Source organism: Clarias gariepinus, chromosome 17 (genome assembly GCF_024256425.1).
Source record: "Clarias gariepinus isolate MV-2021 ecotype Netherlands chromosome 17, CGAR_prim_01v2, whole genome shotgun sequence".
Taxonomy (NCBI): domain Eukaryota; kingdom Metazoa; phylum Chordata; class Actinopteri; order Siluriformes; family Clariidae; genus Clarias; species Clarias gariepinus.
The window spans coordinates 12,050,661-12,065,960 of NC_071116.1; the positions used below are offsets into that span (position 1 = coordinate 12,050,661).

The 15,300-nt window shown below is 36.0% G+C and overlaps 1 protein-coding gene across 1 annotated transcript; it reads right to left on the bottom strand.

The window, feature by feature from the left end:
* Positions 1 to 1,872: 1,872 nt before the first annotated feature.
* On the bottom strand, positions 1,873 to 10,972 carry tmem120aa (transmembrane protein 120Aa). The gene is made up of 12 exons (XM_053476255.1): positions 10,738 to 10,972; positions 9,357 to 9,475; positions 9,063 to 9,179; positions 8,443 to 8,502; positions 8,256 to 8,351; positions 7,742 to 7,831; positions 7,469 to 7,534; positions 5,214 to 5,275; positions 5,019 to 5,111; positions 4,435 to 4,499; positions 4,180 to 4,248; positions 1,873 to 2,529 (listed from the first exon to the last, which is right to left on the bottom strand). Exons 1-12 carry the CDS (start codon positions 10,813 to 10,815, stop codon positions 2,419 to 2,421), a joined length of 1,026 nt encoding a protein of 341 aa, XP_053332230.1. The 5' UTR covers positions 10,816 to 10,972; the 3' UTR covers positions 1,873 to 2,418.
* Positions 10,973 to 15,300: the final 4,328 nt, after the last annotated feature.

The window sequence follows — 15,300 nt, forward strand, 5'->3', positions numbered from 1 at the left end:
TGGCACATTTGTCATTATTTCATCTGTCTGCTCAGCCTGGTCACCGGCCCAATTTCAGCAATACTTTACTATTTAAGGAATTAGTTTTGTAATTTCTAAGGGACAAATGTCAGTATCAACTAACTTTATATTGCAAAAATAAAAAACTGCAGCAGCTAAAAAGACAGAGACAACCTTCTGTCATGGTTAAAAATCTACACAGTTCAGATAAGGTAGATTATTATGGGCATTATTATTTTTAGCTATTATTAGCAGCAGTGTTTGGGGTCTTTTACAAACAGTGAAAATACTGTATGAGCAAGTTATAAAGATATGACTTAAAGAGTTTATCTCAAAGATTGCTTTATGTTGTCCAGTCAAGTTCTTCTACACCAAATGCTGCAAATGGACCTTGCTTTGTGCAGAAAATTGTTACATTATAAAATGTTTTCTTCATTTTAAATCTTTATGTTGCTCATCTAGGAGTTCAGATTTATCTGAATATATCTGAATATAATCTGATATAATGTGCATGCACACCATTAAAAAGTGTCTATGTAAAAAAGCACTCTGCTTTGGTTCCATGATGTTCTATCTGCAAATCACCAGTCAGTGTTTAGATAGAAATGCTGTTTTGAAAGCCAGTTTCCACTATTTTACTACATTAACTACCTGCTCAGCAAAAAAGATTCACACACCCACTCATCTTCTATACCGCTTTAACCTGTATTCAGGGTTGCAGGGACCTGGAGCCTATCCCAGGAGACTTAGGGCACACCCTGGACAGGGTGCCAATCCATCGCAGGCAAACATACACACATACACTCTCACATTCTACGGGCAATTTGGGAACGCCAATCAGCCTAACCTGCATATCTTTGGACTGTGGGAGGAAACCAGAGTACTCGGAGGAAACCCACCAATCAAGGGGAGAACATGCAAACTCCATGCACACAGAGACGGGAATCGAGCCTGGCTGGCAATCGAACCCAGACCCTGAAGGTGCAAGGCGACAGTGCTAACCACTACACCACCGTGCCGCCTCAAATGAGATTCAATGGATTGAAAAAGCATTAATTTGAGTGAACTATTAATGCTTGAGTAAACTATATATTTGAAAACCTTACAACCACTCATTTTTGACTGTAAAGTGCACTGGAACATGTACAGTATCAAGTTATATGCAGAGAGGAGTTTTTAAATCTTGTTTAAATCTTTATGATAAGAGAATTTTTAACATTAGAAAGCAAAATTATAATTACTTAAAGATGGCAACTGGCAATTATGGCAATTAAGGGTGTGTATGTGCGCGTATATACACAGTTGAAGTTAAAAGTTTACATACAGTTTAGCCAAATACATTTAAACTATTTTTCACAATTCCTGACATTTACTCCTAGTAAACATTCTCTGCCTTAGGTATGTAAAATGTCCCTGTGGGTCAGAAAATTACATACACTTAATTAGTATTTGATAGCATTGCTATAAAAAAATATATAATAATTATATATATATATATATATATATATATATATATATATATATCCAAAGGTGTACTTGGTGCAGAAACAACTCTTGGAAATGGATAAACAGAAGAATTTGTATAATGTTAACTAAACCTCATGTTGTTATACAACTGCTTCTTGAACATAAAACTAATTTATTTAAAGTCACACTTTTCAGTATCACACAATGAGCATGGGCTCCCTTTTGAGTCTTGTTCCTCTCAAGTTGTCTTCCTCATTGGAGTTTCTTTCATCAGGGAGATTTTCTTGCAAAATTTACCCCAGACATACTCCTTATGGATAAACTGATCAGTCTTATCATGTAATCATAAAAAAAAAAATTGAATTTTTCCTGTGCTTTACAAATAGCACAGAACTGAGTTGAATATTTAGTAATCTTTGTTTAAGGTTTTTATTTATAGTACTCATATTTTTACACTGTGGTCATTTGTCATGGTCTGCTTCACAGTGGCTCACTACCCAACCTACCCTTGGAATATTAAAACAGGAATATACCTTGGATCGTGACAGGACATGTACATACACACACACACATACAGTCACACTTAGGGCAATTTTGTGTAGCCAATCCATTGACCAGATGGGAAAGAAACTGGAGGACTCCGGAGGTCTGTGGAAAAAAATCCAAACTGACAAGAAGAAAACTCCACACAGAAAGCAGCACATCCTCAGAATCAGGCCTGAACCCTGAGGAGTTACAGTATAAAACATTACCTTACTTCTTTTACTAATGACGGTATAAACACTAAGCATTAACTTTGTCATTTAAAAAAATTGTAAAATCACATATTTGCAGTACAGAGTGAAACTAAAGTTTAAAAATCAAACAATAATATACAATACAAACAAGGGCATGAAAACATATGTATCTAAAAAGGATTTTTCTGTGGACAAAGACTTTTAGTGCTTCCATTCATAAATCTTTTGCTTTGTCCTGATTTGTGTATTTTTGGTAAACTACACCCAGTGTTGTGAAGAAGTTTCCCATAAACAGGACAAGAAAGGTGGACCCACACATGAGGACCTATAAAAAGGAAAGACATGATAAATACTGTGCACTTATATATATATATTTAAAAAAAGAAACAGAACAGCATATTAAAAATGACAGAATGACATCTGATATCAGAATGATTCGCAGAACAAATTCAAATTTCTTTATGTATGTTCTTAGGCAGTAGTGAATTTCAGCCATGAATCTGAGAAATATAAATATATATATATATATATATATATATTATACACTCAGCAAAAAAAGAAACATCCCTTTTTCAGGACTGTGTATTTCAACAATAATGTTGTAAAAATCCAAATAACTTTACAGATCTTCATTGTAAAAGGTTTAAACAATGTTTAAGACCTTAACAGCTTACAGAAAGTAGACATTTAAGGTCACTGTTTTAAAAACGCAGGACACTAAAGAGACTTGTCTACTGACTGTGAAAAACACCCAAAGAAAGTTGCCCAGGGTCCCTGCTCATCTGCGTGAACGTGCATTAGGCATGCTGCAGGGAGACAGAAAGGACATCTGATCATCCTCGCAGTGGAAGACCACGTGTAACAACACAATCGGTACATCCGAATATCACACCTGCATGACAGGTACAGGATGGCCACAACAACTGCCCGAGTCACACCAGGAACACACAATCCCTCCATCAGTGCTCAGACTGTCCGCAATAGGCAGTCCATGAGGAGGAGATGCACTGCAGTACTTCAAGCAGCTGGTGCTGATACTGACTGGTACTTTTGATTTTGAGCCTCCCTTCATTCAGGGACACATTGTGAAACATTTTTAGTTTATGTCTTATGGTGTTGACTCTTTTAGTGTTCATACAAATATTTACACATTAAGTTTACCGAAAGTAAAAACAGGTGAAAGTCAGAGAACGTTTCTTTTTTTGCTGAGTATATATACAGTATATATTAGACACACAAACTTGATCTCCTTCACAAATATGGCATGCAGAATAGTCCGAGTGTCCTTCAAGCGTTTTTTGCAAACTCCCAGCCTGGATGTCATGCCTTTTAGTGACGAATGACTTCTGTCTGGCCACTCTACAATAGAGGCCTGATTGGTAGAGTGTTGCAGTGATGGTTGTCCTTCTGCAAGTAGTCACATTTACCCCATATCACTGCCTCCACCATGTTTGACAGGTGATATGCTTTGGATTATGATCTGTTTTTTTCCTTCCGCATACTACATAAAGTTTTCTCTTGACTGTAGACTTCGTCAATGATGCCTACCTCCCCAAGACCATTAATTGGTTAATTTATTGCTTTTAATCATTTTTCAAATTGTTGTATTGGCCAATCCCAATGTTTTTGCAATACTTCTGATGGGTTTATTTTGTATTTATTTTCAGCCAAATGATGGCCACCTTCACTTGCATAGACACATCTTTGATCCGCATGTAGAGTTTGAGTCAACAGCTACCAAATGCAAATGTAACACTGATGCTGTAGTTTTTTTTTTTTTTTTTTACATATTCCTTAACAAATAGGATTCCAAGGATAACAAAATTCAGTTTTGTTGTATTTTACTTTTTACATTTTTATTGTGAGTTACACTTTGGTTAGGTTACTACCAAGTTAATGTTAATGGTCATTAATAACTTAAACATGCAGGGGGCTTAAACTACTGCAATTTTGCTACAGCATTGTCAGGTCTTACCTGCCACTCCTTCCAGTCTGGAAGGTGAGCCATTTGGAAAAGTGTGATACCATTGTAGAGCTGCCAAAACTGAAAGAATACAGGTGAAAATAAGTAAAGTACCAATCATCCCAAAACCTTTACTCCTATTACTCTGATTATACTACACTTTTACTATGAAGTCACACAGTAAACTACATGTATGTATGTATATATGTATGTATGTATGTTTAAGCACATAATTATAATGAAATGAAATCTACTTATGATACCCACATGGCCAAAGAAAAGAAAAGGCAACAGAAAAGTTAGTCCCCTCCACATCCAGGACTGAAATCCCTCTGGGGACAGAATATGGACATACAGGTAAATTTTTTTTTTTTTTTTAAATGTGCAATTTGTGGTACACTGCGCTGAAATTCAGAGAGTGACAAAACATGGTGCCTTCATTGGCAGGCAAGCATTATGTACAACATAAAGTTCCCCCCGCCCCTTAAATACTGATGTACTACTAATTAAACATATTAATGAATGTCATACTAAACTGTACCTCCCCAGATATTTTAAACTGTTAAACTGCCATAAGGCGGTACGGTGGTGTAGTGGTTAGCACTGTAGCACCTAAGTCTCCTGGGATAGATTGCAGGTCCCCGCAACCCTGAATACAGGATAAAGCGGTATAGAACATAAGTGAGTGAGTGCCATATGCCAATACCAATAAGACCCCCTATTCCTACACCTACTAACACTAGAGTTGAATATTTCTGTGGTTTAAAATCTTAATAGCAATACATTTTTATATTTCTTAGGAGAATGTGTGTTAAAATTCTAAAAGCCATTTACATTATAATATAGCTTACCAACTGTGAGGTCCATGTTGTGTCTCTCTCCCAAAGCACGAAGTCGGTAAAGAGAACCACTCTGGTAATAGTACTGAAGAAACTGGACAAAATCTGTGTGAAATATGAGTGTAAAATATCACTCTCTACATATACAGTATACTACTCTCTCAATACAATTCGGATAGAAATTAGACATAAATTAAGCCACATTACTTATATACATAGAGTAAGACAGGAACTGGTTCCTAAACATTTGGTAGCGGTCTCCTTCAGGCCTATGAAACAAAGAAAACATTAATATCCCCATATCCCCTTATTCCAAAAAAGCTATATATATATATATATATATATATATATATATATATATATATATATATATATATATATATATATAAAAGGTGTGGCCAAACTTTTGACTGGTGGTTTGTGTGCATGTGTGTATATACATGCTTATATATGTATATACACACACACGCACACATACCATCAGTCAAAGGTTTGGCCACACCATCTTATTCCATGGTTTTTCCTGGTTTTTATTTCCTTATACATTGTAAAACACAGCTGAAGGCATCCATAATATGATGTTTAAATGTGTCTGCTACATATGCTCTGTAAAGCCTCCGTAATCGCTCTAATCTGAGGTACTAAAAATTAATTCTTTTTGAAGTTGGTAAATGAACTTCTCCTCTGCAACAGAAGGACATTTTGGTCTTGCTTTCCATAAGAGCCAGTTACATCATGGTGCTTGACAGGTTTTGCAAATGCACTTGACAATACCATTCTTGCAAGAACTATTGCAGAACAGCCGACACTTCGGGTCGAAACACAACTGACAGTATACACACAGTACCAATGAAAAGTTTGGACACACTAGTTAAAAGTTGAGTAATGTTGGTATTGTGTGTGTGTGTGTGTGTATATACAGTATACACACTACCGTTCAAAAGTTTGGGGTCACTTTCTAATTCCATGATCGTTCCTGTTTTTTATTTCTTTCTACATTTTAAAGGAATGCTGAAGGCATCCAACATTTGCATTATCCAACTGCTTTGAACATTTGGTGAGATGTGTCTGCTACTTATGCTCTATAAAGACTTCATAACGCCTCTAAACTGAAGTGCTGTTAATTGGTCATTTTTCAGGCTGATAACTCTAAATGAACTTCTCGTCTGCAGCAGAGGTAGGTTTTGGTCTCGCCCTCTTGGGACGGCCTTCATGAGAGCCAGTTTCATTATGGTGCTTATGTTACGTAATTACCTAATTCCATATGTGTTATTTTATAGTTTGGAAATCCCCAGTATTGTTGTAGAATGTAGAAAATTAATCACTAAACAAAAACAAAGAAATTTGCAAGCAAACTTTTAAACGGTAGTGTATATACCGTGCTGCGGAATTGTGGGTAATCGTCTCCCCTGCTCGGTCTTAGTGCGCGTCACTCACTGGTATAATCAACATCCGAGCACGTTACCGATGTTACCTTCTTTTCAAAGGTAAAGTGTAGGTTCATTTGTTTTATTTTTCCTTTACAGCAGTGATTCCGTTAGTGCGTCGCTCAATCAAGTGTCATTAGAGAGATTTCTTGTTTATTTTTCTAATGAAACAGTGTTTCTGTTGTGTGCGCGCGTGTGAAAAGAGTGGAGGAAGGGTAACTGTGTAAGACGAGAAAGGGGAGAGGGGAGGGGCTCCCTAATTTAGCTTCACACACAAGGGCCTGCGCGTACAAACAGAACCTGTCGGGATTTATTTTTACTTTTTTCTTAACCACTAAGCAACCCCTCAATTGCTGCCTTTTAATATGCTTCACTTTGTCAGGCAGGTTCTATTTATGTGATTTAACAGGTCTGGCAGTAATCATACCTGGGTGTGGCAAGTAAAATTTCACTTAGCATTCAAAAAAAATCACAGTTGATTCATGATTTAGCATAGAGTGGGCAATTACTTTTTCACACATGGCCAGGTAGGTTTGGACGGCTTTTTTCCTTAATAAATAAAAATCATGATTTAAAACTGCATTTTGTGTTTACTTTGTGTTTACTTTGTGTAATGTTAACTTTTGTTTGATGATCTAAATTATTTAAGTGTGACAAATATGCAAAAAAAAATATCAGGAAGTGGGCTAATAATTTATCACAGCACGATAGATAGATAGATAGATAGATAGATAGATAGATAGATAGATAGATAGATAGATAGATAGATATCATACATGTACATTAGTAGACAGTCTGGCAATTTTTTATATTAAATTACAGGGAGGGGTAAATTTAAACTTTTTATATTATTCAAAAATTTTAAGATGCACTGTACATATACGTTAATTTTCTTACTTATTTTAATTTAAAAAGTTAAACATATCCACTACTGTATATAGTGTCCATAAATCATTATGTGATAAAAGTACCAAAATATGCATTAAGCTGTTCATAACATTATTTGTTCATATCATATTTCCTTACACCTCTTACCAAGTCAGCATTACTCCAGAGAGGAAAGTTGAAACATAATGTTGAAATACCCACCAGCCCTTAATCCTGCAACACCAAAGAACACAGAAAACCCTAGTCAGAGGTCAAATTGCTACCCAAATCAATAAAAGCTGAATGCTGACATCAATTTAATGCACTAAAATGAATTAAAACTAAAAAATTGCATAATGTAAAACAAATTTAAATAGTAAGTATTATTTTATTTTACTACTGTAATTTAAAAGATGCTTTTATAGGTGTTACAGTACTTACTTAGAGCCGTTATTAATGAGTATGCTCTCTCTTATCGTCAATGTGCAGTAATACCACACCAACAGAAAGTTGAAAAGTGCATCAAGCACTCTGTTAGTAAAAAAAGAGATATTTTTAAACCTCAGAGTTCATTTCTTCAAAAATGTGCAAAACTTTCTTATAAAAATGAGGTAAAACGTTGTTTTTATTTATGTATTATAAAAAATTTAATAGATTCCAAAAAAACATATAGAACTTTTGTTAATATTCATCATTCCTTTAGACAGTTTGTAAGAATGAACAACTAAATGCCTCAAATCTACGACTTCAATGACAAAATGAGAATGGGAAAGTGGATGAGAAAGTTACTTTTACAGGCTGCCTTTTACAAGCTTTATGTGTGAGGTCATGGTCATAAAGTGATGACTGTACATTACTACTGCTGCTCAAGGAACCAAGCAAAGAGAAAACCATTCTGGTTGTTGGAAATAAAAGAATGTAGAACAGACATCGTCCATCTAGATGTTGAACATACCTGTAGCTGACCACAAACCGGCATGTAAAGGAGAAAAGTAGAAGTATAACAGTCAGGTAAAGCTTGAATTTTTCATATTCACCTTTATAGGCAAATCTGAAAAATATAAAGAAGGAAAAGATTGCAATTTCATACTTTTATTACAGTTTTTATTACATGTTGGGAAAGGCTGTTATCAGAAACTTACTTAGCTTGTTTGTCAAGAAGGGTAACATTGACATTTCCAAGCACAAGACTGAGGTATAACCTAGAAGACAGAGTGGGCAAAAAGACAGTAACCAAATTTCTAACGCATTCCAAAAACACTCAAATCATTTTCCATTTACCAGATACCTTTGCAGAGACACAACTATCTATAAGTCAACATTGCTGGCATGATTCCTAGTTAATAGGAATAGTTATATAGCTGCACTTTCAATAACTACCTGGACTCCATATTAACATCAATTAACATCAGCTATTATAGCTGAACTGCCTGCCACCTAACACACTGTATAAATGCAGATCATTTACTGCTTTCTGTTTCACCCAAATGAGGATGGGTTCCCTGTTGAGTCTGGTTCCTCTCAAGGTTTCTTTCTATTACCATCTCAGGGAGTTTTTCCTTGCCACTGTCGCCCTCGGCTTGCTCACCAGGGACAAACTGACCATTTTGATTCATACACATTCACATTTCATACAAACTTAAATAATTCTTTTGATTGTGTAAAGCTGCTTTGCGGCAATGAAAATTGCTAAAAGCGCTATACAAATAAAATTGAATTTAATTGAATTATAGAAGGTGTGATTTGGTCTCATTTGCTTTACCCATTTTTCTTTGGAAGGAAGGCCTCCATCTCGAAAAATACATTTGGTCTTTCTTTCACTGATTCTTGAATTCGATCTATAGTGCTTATGTCCTCTGGGCTACCTTTCTGTTTACATCTAAAAAAAAAAAAAAAAAAAAAAAGAAAGAAACAGTCAAACAATACAAATTTGTTCTGTAGGTGAAAAAACAGACATTACCTTAATTACTCTCGAAATACAATCGACTAGTCTTAAAAAAAAAAAGTACTTAACAAACATCAGTGGGAAACATCAGTTAATGCCTACACAACATACCCTTGAAGAGAAGCTGAGAGCTCTTTTAGCCTTTTCTTCTGTCGTGAAATAGAAGTAGAACAGCTATTCTGTAATTTGGAAACCTCTTCCAGCTTTTGTTTGTAGAGGCGATGCGTCTCCTGAAAAAAAAGGAAGAAAGAAATAAAGAAAGAATAAGAAATCAAGAAAGACTTCAGATGATGAATTGTGTAAAAACAGAAATAAACAACTCAAACAGCAAATACTATCCTGGAGTGAAGAAAAATATTTAGCTGGCTAATGGTATATTCATTTGGATAAAGAATATTAACTTTTATATTTAATAAAATATTTCAGGTACTTGGGTGATGTTTATCATTTGTCATTTTCTATTGTCAACAACTTGTATTGACACAGAATGTAATAGAGTACAGTACAGTAGAAATACATTAAAAATTTATAAATAATAGACCTGTGATTTTGATATTTGAAATTTTCAAAATTTGACTCAATGGCATAGGAATTAGTCAGAAAAAAACAGGAAAACTGCCTATACCGTATGTCTGTAAAGTTATCAAAATTCCTACAGTACTTTTTTATACAATATATACAGTGCATTAAACATATTTATATGCAATTGTCAAATTTTTAAAATGGCATACGAAAGATGTTTACTCTTTAATGACTAACATTCCCTGAATTGTAATAACTAAGTGAATTTTCTTGTACAGACGTGGGACGCTAAATCCTAGGGAAGTATAATTTAAAATAATGCAGAAGGTATTTTTAAAACTTAAACAACAATTTAGTAAGGTGAATACTTTTGCACTGACTTTTTAATTGCTTGAATTACAATGTGATTTGAAATATAGCTACAACAATAAATTGTAATGCCAAAAACTTTCAGGCTTTAGAAATGCTGCAAGAATTCTTTCCATTCAGACCAGATTGCAATGAAGAAACATTCTAACAGTTTATGTTGCACCAATAAATGTATTCAGTTCATTTAATGAATTTAGTCAGTGCCTTTAGTGCAACATGCTATTTTTCTTTGATGAACTTTGCCACTGCTACACTTCTACCTAACGTACCAAGCGAAAAAGCGAAAAAGCCCTTTGGTGCTGCAGACGGGACTTTTTGACATGAAGTCTGTCGAGTAGATTTTAGGATCCGACACGACCCGATAGCTACTAGTATGAAGGCAGATAAAGATTTAAGTTGTTATTAAGCTAAATTTATTTACAGACTTTATTTTTACCTAATAACACTTAAACTAGTTCTGGCCCTACATCAGCCTAGCTAGTTAGCTAACGTTAGCTCTGTATTGAAGCTCTGTAGAATAGTTATTCGCTAACTAGCCGGCTATGTTTATTAGCCAAGATAGTGCTGGATGCTTAAAGCTGCAAATAATCCGCCATCTCACCTGAACTTGTTGAAAATCCTTTTCGATATCTTCCCATTCCTGTAAACATTCGGTCAAAGAGTTGGGGCTGAATAACATATTGTCAGGGTTTTGGACTAAACAACTCTAGCGTTATTTATATACCGAACTGGTTCCGTATTTACTGCGTCTTAGAATCACTTAAGCGATCAAAGTTAATTTAGGACATAAAACTTCTTTATGAAGCTTCTCAATATTACTGTCAGCAAGGATTGGGAAAGCGTATGACGTCACTGTTTACGACACTGGGAGCCGTAAAGTTGGTTGCAAATTATAGTGGGTGTTGTAGTTTTAAAAGGCTTTTGTCAAAATCAGCTCAAGTTGTGTAAAAGTTTTATGTATAAAGACAAAACTTATAGATGTGTGAAGTTATCCTAATCTGACTGCTCAAATCACAACTGTTTCAAGCCCATATAATAGAGTAGTGTAGACCTATTATAATTTGATTAAAATGACCTAATTACAAAACTGGGGACAAGAGGGAACCGTTTTGCTTGTGAAGGAGGTGATAAAATTTAAAGAAATAATTAAAGGAAGATTCTGTCATACTCTTACCTTTACAAATAAAAAAGTGAGTGGAAGCAATACCCCGGAGGAGTGTGGAAAATGGGGTACGCTGTGTTAAAGTGCTGCTCATGCCAGGGAATTTCCAAAAAAAAAATAATAATAATACCAATCATTCCGTTCAAGTGTCTTGAATTCCAAGACAAGCAAATCTCATTCTACTTAATGAAATGATGATTATAGGTGAACACCTGAATCAATCTTATTTGATTAGAAATTGTATAGAAACCACTGCTGCACTTAACTCTTCTCTTGCAATGTAACCAGCTGAGTGGAAAAACAGTGCTAGTATTACATTTAAGGTAATCAGAAATTTATTACTATTGACCATGCCAAAAGAGTTGAAAAGACATTTTAAGTGAGAAGAAATGGTTTGGCCCTGCCTTTACTAGCGCAGGGATACACTGAACATCTGGATCCTTCATCAAAAATTTCAAGGACAGCAGTAAACAAGAATGAAGTCAAGCAGCAGACACTGGGGACAATAAGGCAACATACTGGGGAAACTGAAGGATGACATCCAGTGACCGTCAAACATGGTGGAGGACCTGTCATCTGGGGTCCTTTAGCAAGGCTGGAATCAGGTAGAGTTTTCTTTGTAAAGGATTCATAAATCAAGCCAGGTACAAGATTTTCCTTGGAACATTTGCTTCCATCTGCTCTGACTCTCTGTTCCCTGACTGAGGATTGTTTTTTTTTTCCAACAGGACCATGCTCTATGCCACACAGCTGGGTGGATGGCCAGATCAACACCCCCGTCATCATGGCCAGTGCAATCTCAGGACATTAACCCCATTGAATAACTCTAGAAAATGATCAAGAGAAAGATGGATGGTCACAAGCATTTGCTATGTCGTTGTCGGTTATTCCTGTTTTTTACAATGCAATTTCTGAAGTATGATATAATCTTAGAGGACTACAGATGTACTGTACATGCTGTCAAATAATTGACAGGTTGGACTAGAGGACCAACACTGATGCTGTGTATAAGAAGGGGTTGAGCAGACTTTATTTCCTGAGGAAGCTCAGATGTATGCAGCAGGGTCCAGGAAATCCAGGAAACCTTTTATCAGTCTGTAGTGGCAGTCTGTACTGTGGCCTGACAGCTGGGGGAGCAGCGACAGTGCCATGGATGCAGGCAAGATCTATAAAATCATCCACAAGGCTGAATACATAATCGGACACAAAGTGGACAGGTTGGAGACAACAGGTAACTGAACAAACACCAGTCAATTATGAAAAATCCATCCCACGTACATGATCCCACACAGAGTCAGCAGAGTTAATTCTCCGACAGACTGATTGAACAGTTCAGGAACTCATTCCTACCGTTTGCCATTACTCTGTACAATGACTCACCTCTGTGTAACAGATGACTATAATAATATAGAATTCACTGTCACTTCATGCACATAAACATACACTGACAATTTGCAGATTTCATTTTTTTTTTGAGTTGCCAGTTTTCCCTCTGTTTTTTCTATATACCATCATTTTTAATATTGTATTAATTTTGTATTACAATTACTTAATTACATTTTGTAATGTGTGCATGTGTATTTGACTGTAGGGGTGGAAGTATGTGAGTGAATGAAAACCATTTAAGATGTTTTACTGGTATATAAATTAGAATGAAATATATAATTATTATTACTACTGCTGATGATAACACAATGCTGCTGTTGGTCCTTCAGCTGCTCCCAGCAAGGGGTCGACACCGCGGAATATCCAGTCCGCACAACAACTTGGCACAGGTTTTTCCGCCAGATGCCCTTTCTGACACAACCCTCCCATTTATCCGGGCTTGGGACCGGCACTGCGTCCAGTGGCTGGGGGTTTGGGCACTGGCTGGGAATCGAACCCGGGCCTTCCGCATGGCAGGCGAAACACTTACCACTGATCCACCAGTGCCCTGCTAATAATAAAACAATAATAATGATAATAAAAATAATAATAACTTTTCATCAAGAATATTATGGGTGAAAGAAGAAAGAGACAAGGCAATTCAAAATATAATAATAATAATAATAATAATAATATCAACAATTAAAACTTAACCACAGAAGGAATTAGAGGGTACAAGGGAGCAAGAAAAAATAAATAATAATAATAATAATAATAATAATAAGCAGGGCACAGGCCCCAGAGCCTCCAAAAGCATCCCCTACCCCCAATCACTCAAGATGCCTTCTACCCTAGACCACAATAGACACGCCTCACTTGCCCTTTTATTATTTTTATTTATTTATTTATTTTTGGTGGGTATTGGCCCCTTAACAGATATGTGTCTAAACTGGTGTGTGCTGCATTAAAAAAGTGAGGCATGCAATGTAGAACCAGTTTAGGGCAGAAGATCAAGGCAATGGTACACAGAGAAATCGCAGGAAGGCATGAGCACCCAAAGCCCACACCAAACCCTCCCAGAACTAAACCACCCAGCACTGGATGGGGTTCGGCCTGCCCACGCCCACTGGGGAGCAAGCAGAATTCTTTTTTTTATCCATCATGCTTGATTGATGATTGATCACATAGGTTGAAAGTGTTTATTGCTCTATGAAAAGTTTACCTGTAAAACAAAAAGAGAAATAAAAAAGTATATTTCAATTACAGTAATAAATAATACAACAGTGGGACAGTGTTACAGATTCATGGTCATATTTAAACTCTGCAAATGTATGCAAAAACATAAGTAGTGTGCAGCTTGTTTACAGATAATTGAAGGATTTGTGCTGAGAGAGTCCAGGATAATGTCAGGGCCAGTGAGCATTTGACCTATTTAACAATCATATGGCTATTGGATTTATCTATCTATTTTTCAGTCTAGAAGACTTGCAAGTCACCCATCTGGACCTCCTGTCAGTGGGGCAGAAATGCAGCAGCAGCCTTTATCACCCTCTGCAGGCAGTTGCAGTTCATTGCCGGCGCACTTTCATACCAAACAGTAAAGACAAAATTTGCTGCTGTCATGTTCCATAATCTGTACCCTATGGCATAGCCTGACATGCACCTCCCCAAAAATGTAACTACATGTCATAGCAACGCAAAACACAACTGTGATAGGTTGACCTGGCAGCTCCTTTTTATTGGTTCAATCAACTGTGTGCAGAGATTATTAAAATGAGAGCACAGTCAATTAATTCATGCTCTTAGTTTTAAAAACTGTATCCTTGGAATATTAAAAGGTTTATAACAAATTGTTCAGCTTTTTGTTAGTTAGTCTCTCCCTCTCACATGAATCGTTTTGATTAAATACAGATTTATTTAGTTAAATTTATTTTTTAGACTGAGAGACGTTATGTGGATATACTTTGAATTTTTGGCTCTTAAACACTGTGATTTGCTGTGTTATCTTTTAAAAGCATATTGAGATGTTTTTCAAAAAATTTTATATTATAGTGTTTTCTAAATAAAGGCATATAAACTACATGAATACTTATTGATTGCAGTTTTGTTTGAAAGTAGTTTGAGAGTGCTAAACAGATTCAACCAAGTGGCACAGAAACCCCATTGCCACAATTATAAATGCTAACAATGCCAGTGTAGCCTCCCTATAGACATGATGCAGAAGCATAAATTAGCTTTTTAAAAGCTGGTCAAGATGCTCTGGCTGACGTAATTGTAGTTGCTGAGAATATTTCGTGATATCCTGAATCCCCTCAGTCTTCTAAGAAAATGCTTTCCTGACCAGCTGGGTGGTGTTAAGTGTTTCACTGAGGTCAACAAGCTGCCCACATTCTCCACCTCATGCTCACAGATGTATAACTCCTTTACCAAGCAGTAAAACCTTCTCTCCTTCTTCTTAGTATTGCTGGAATGGATTTTTTTCCATTTATTTATCCAGTACAATCAGCACAAAAGTCGTCATTGCTTGATATTGCTTGAATTTCTTTTTTTAAGCATGACTTTTTAGAACCTGTAATCGTATATACAGGTCGGGTTTGATGTGAATGTCTGTGGTATGTTAAATTCGCCCCCTAATTT

Excerpts from the sequence above, each read along its gene's own strand:
- tmem120aa (XM_053476255.1), bottom strand. The coding sequence starts at position 10,815 with ATGTTATTCAGCCCCAACTCTTTGACCGAATGTTTACAGGAATGGGAA. Across the intron at positions 9,476-10,737 it reads AGGATTTTCAACAAGTTCAG|GAGACGCATCGCCTCTACAA; the intron begins GTGAGATGGCGG and ends CTTTTTTTTCAG. Across the intron at positions 4,500-5,018 it reads CAACATGGACCTCACAGTTG|AGGGATTTCAGTCCTGGATG; the intron begins GTAAGCTATATT and ends TTCTGTCCCCAG.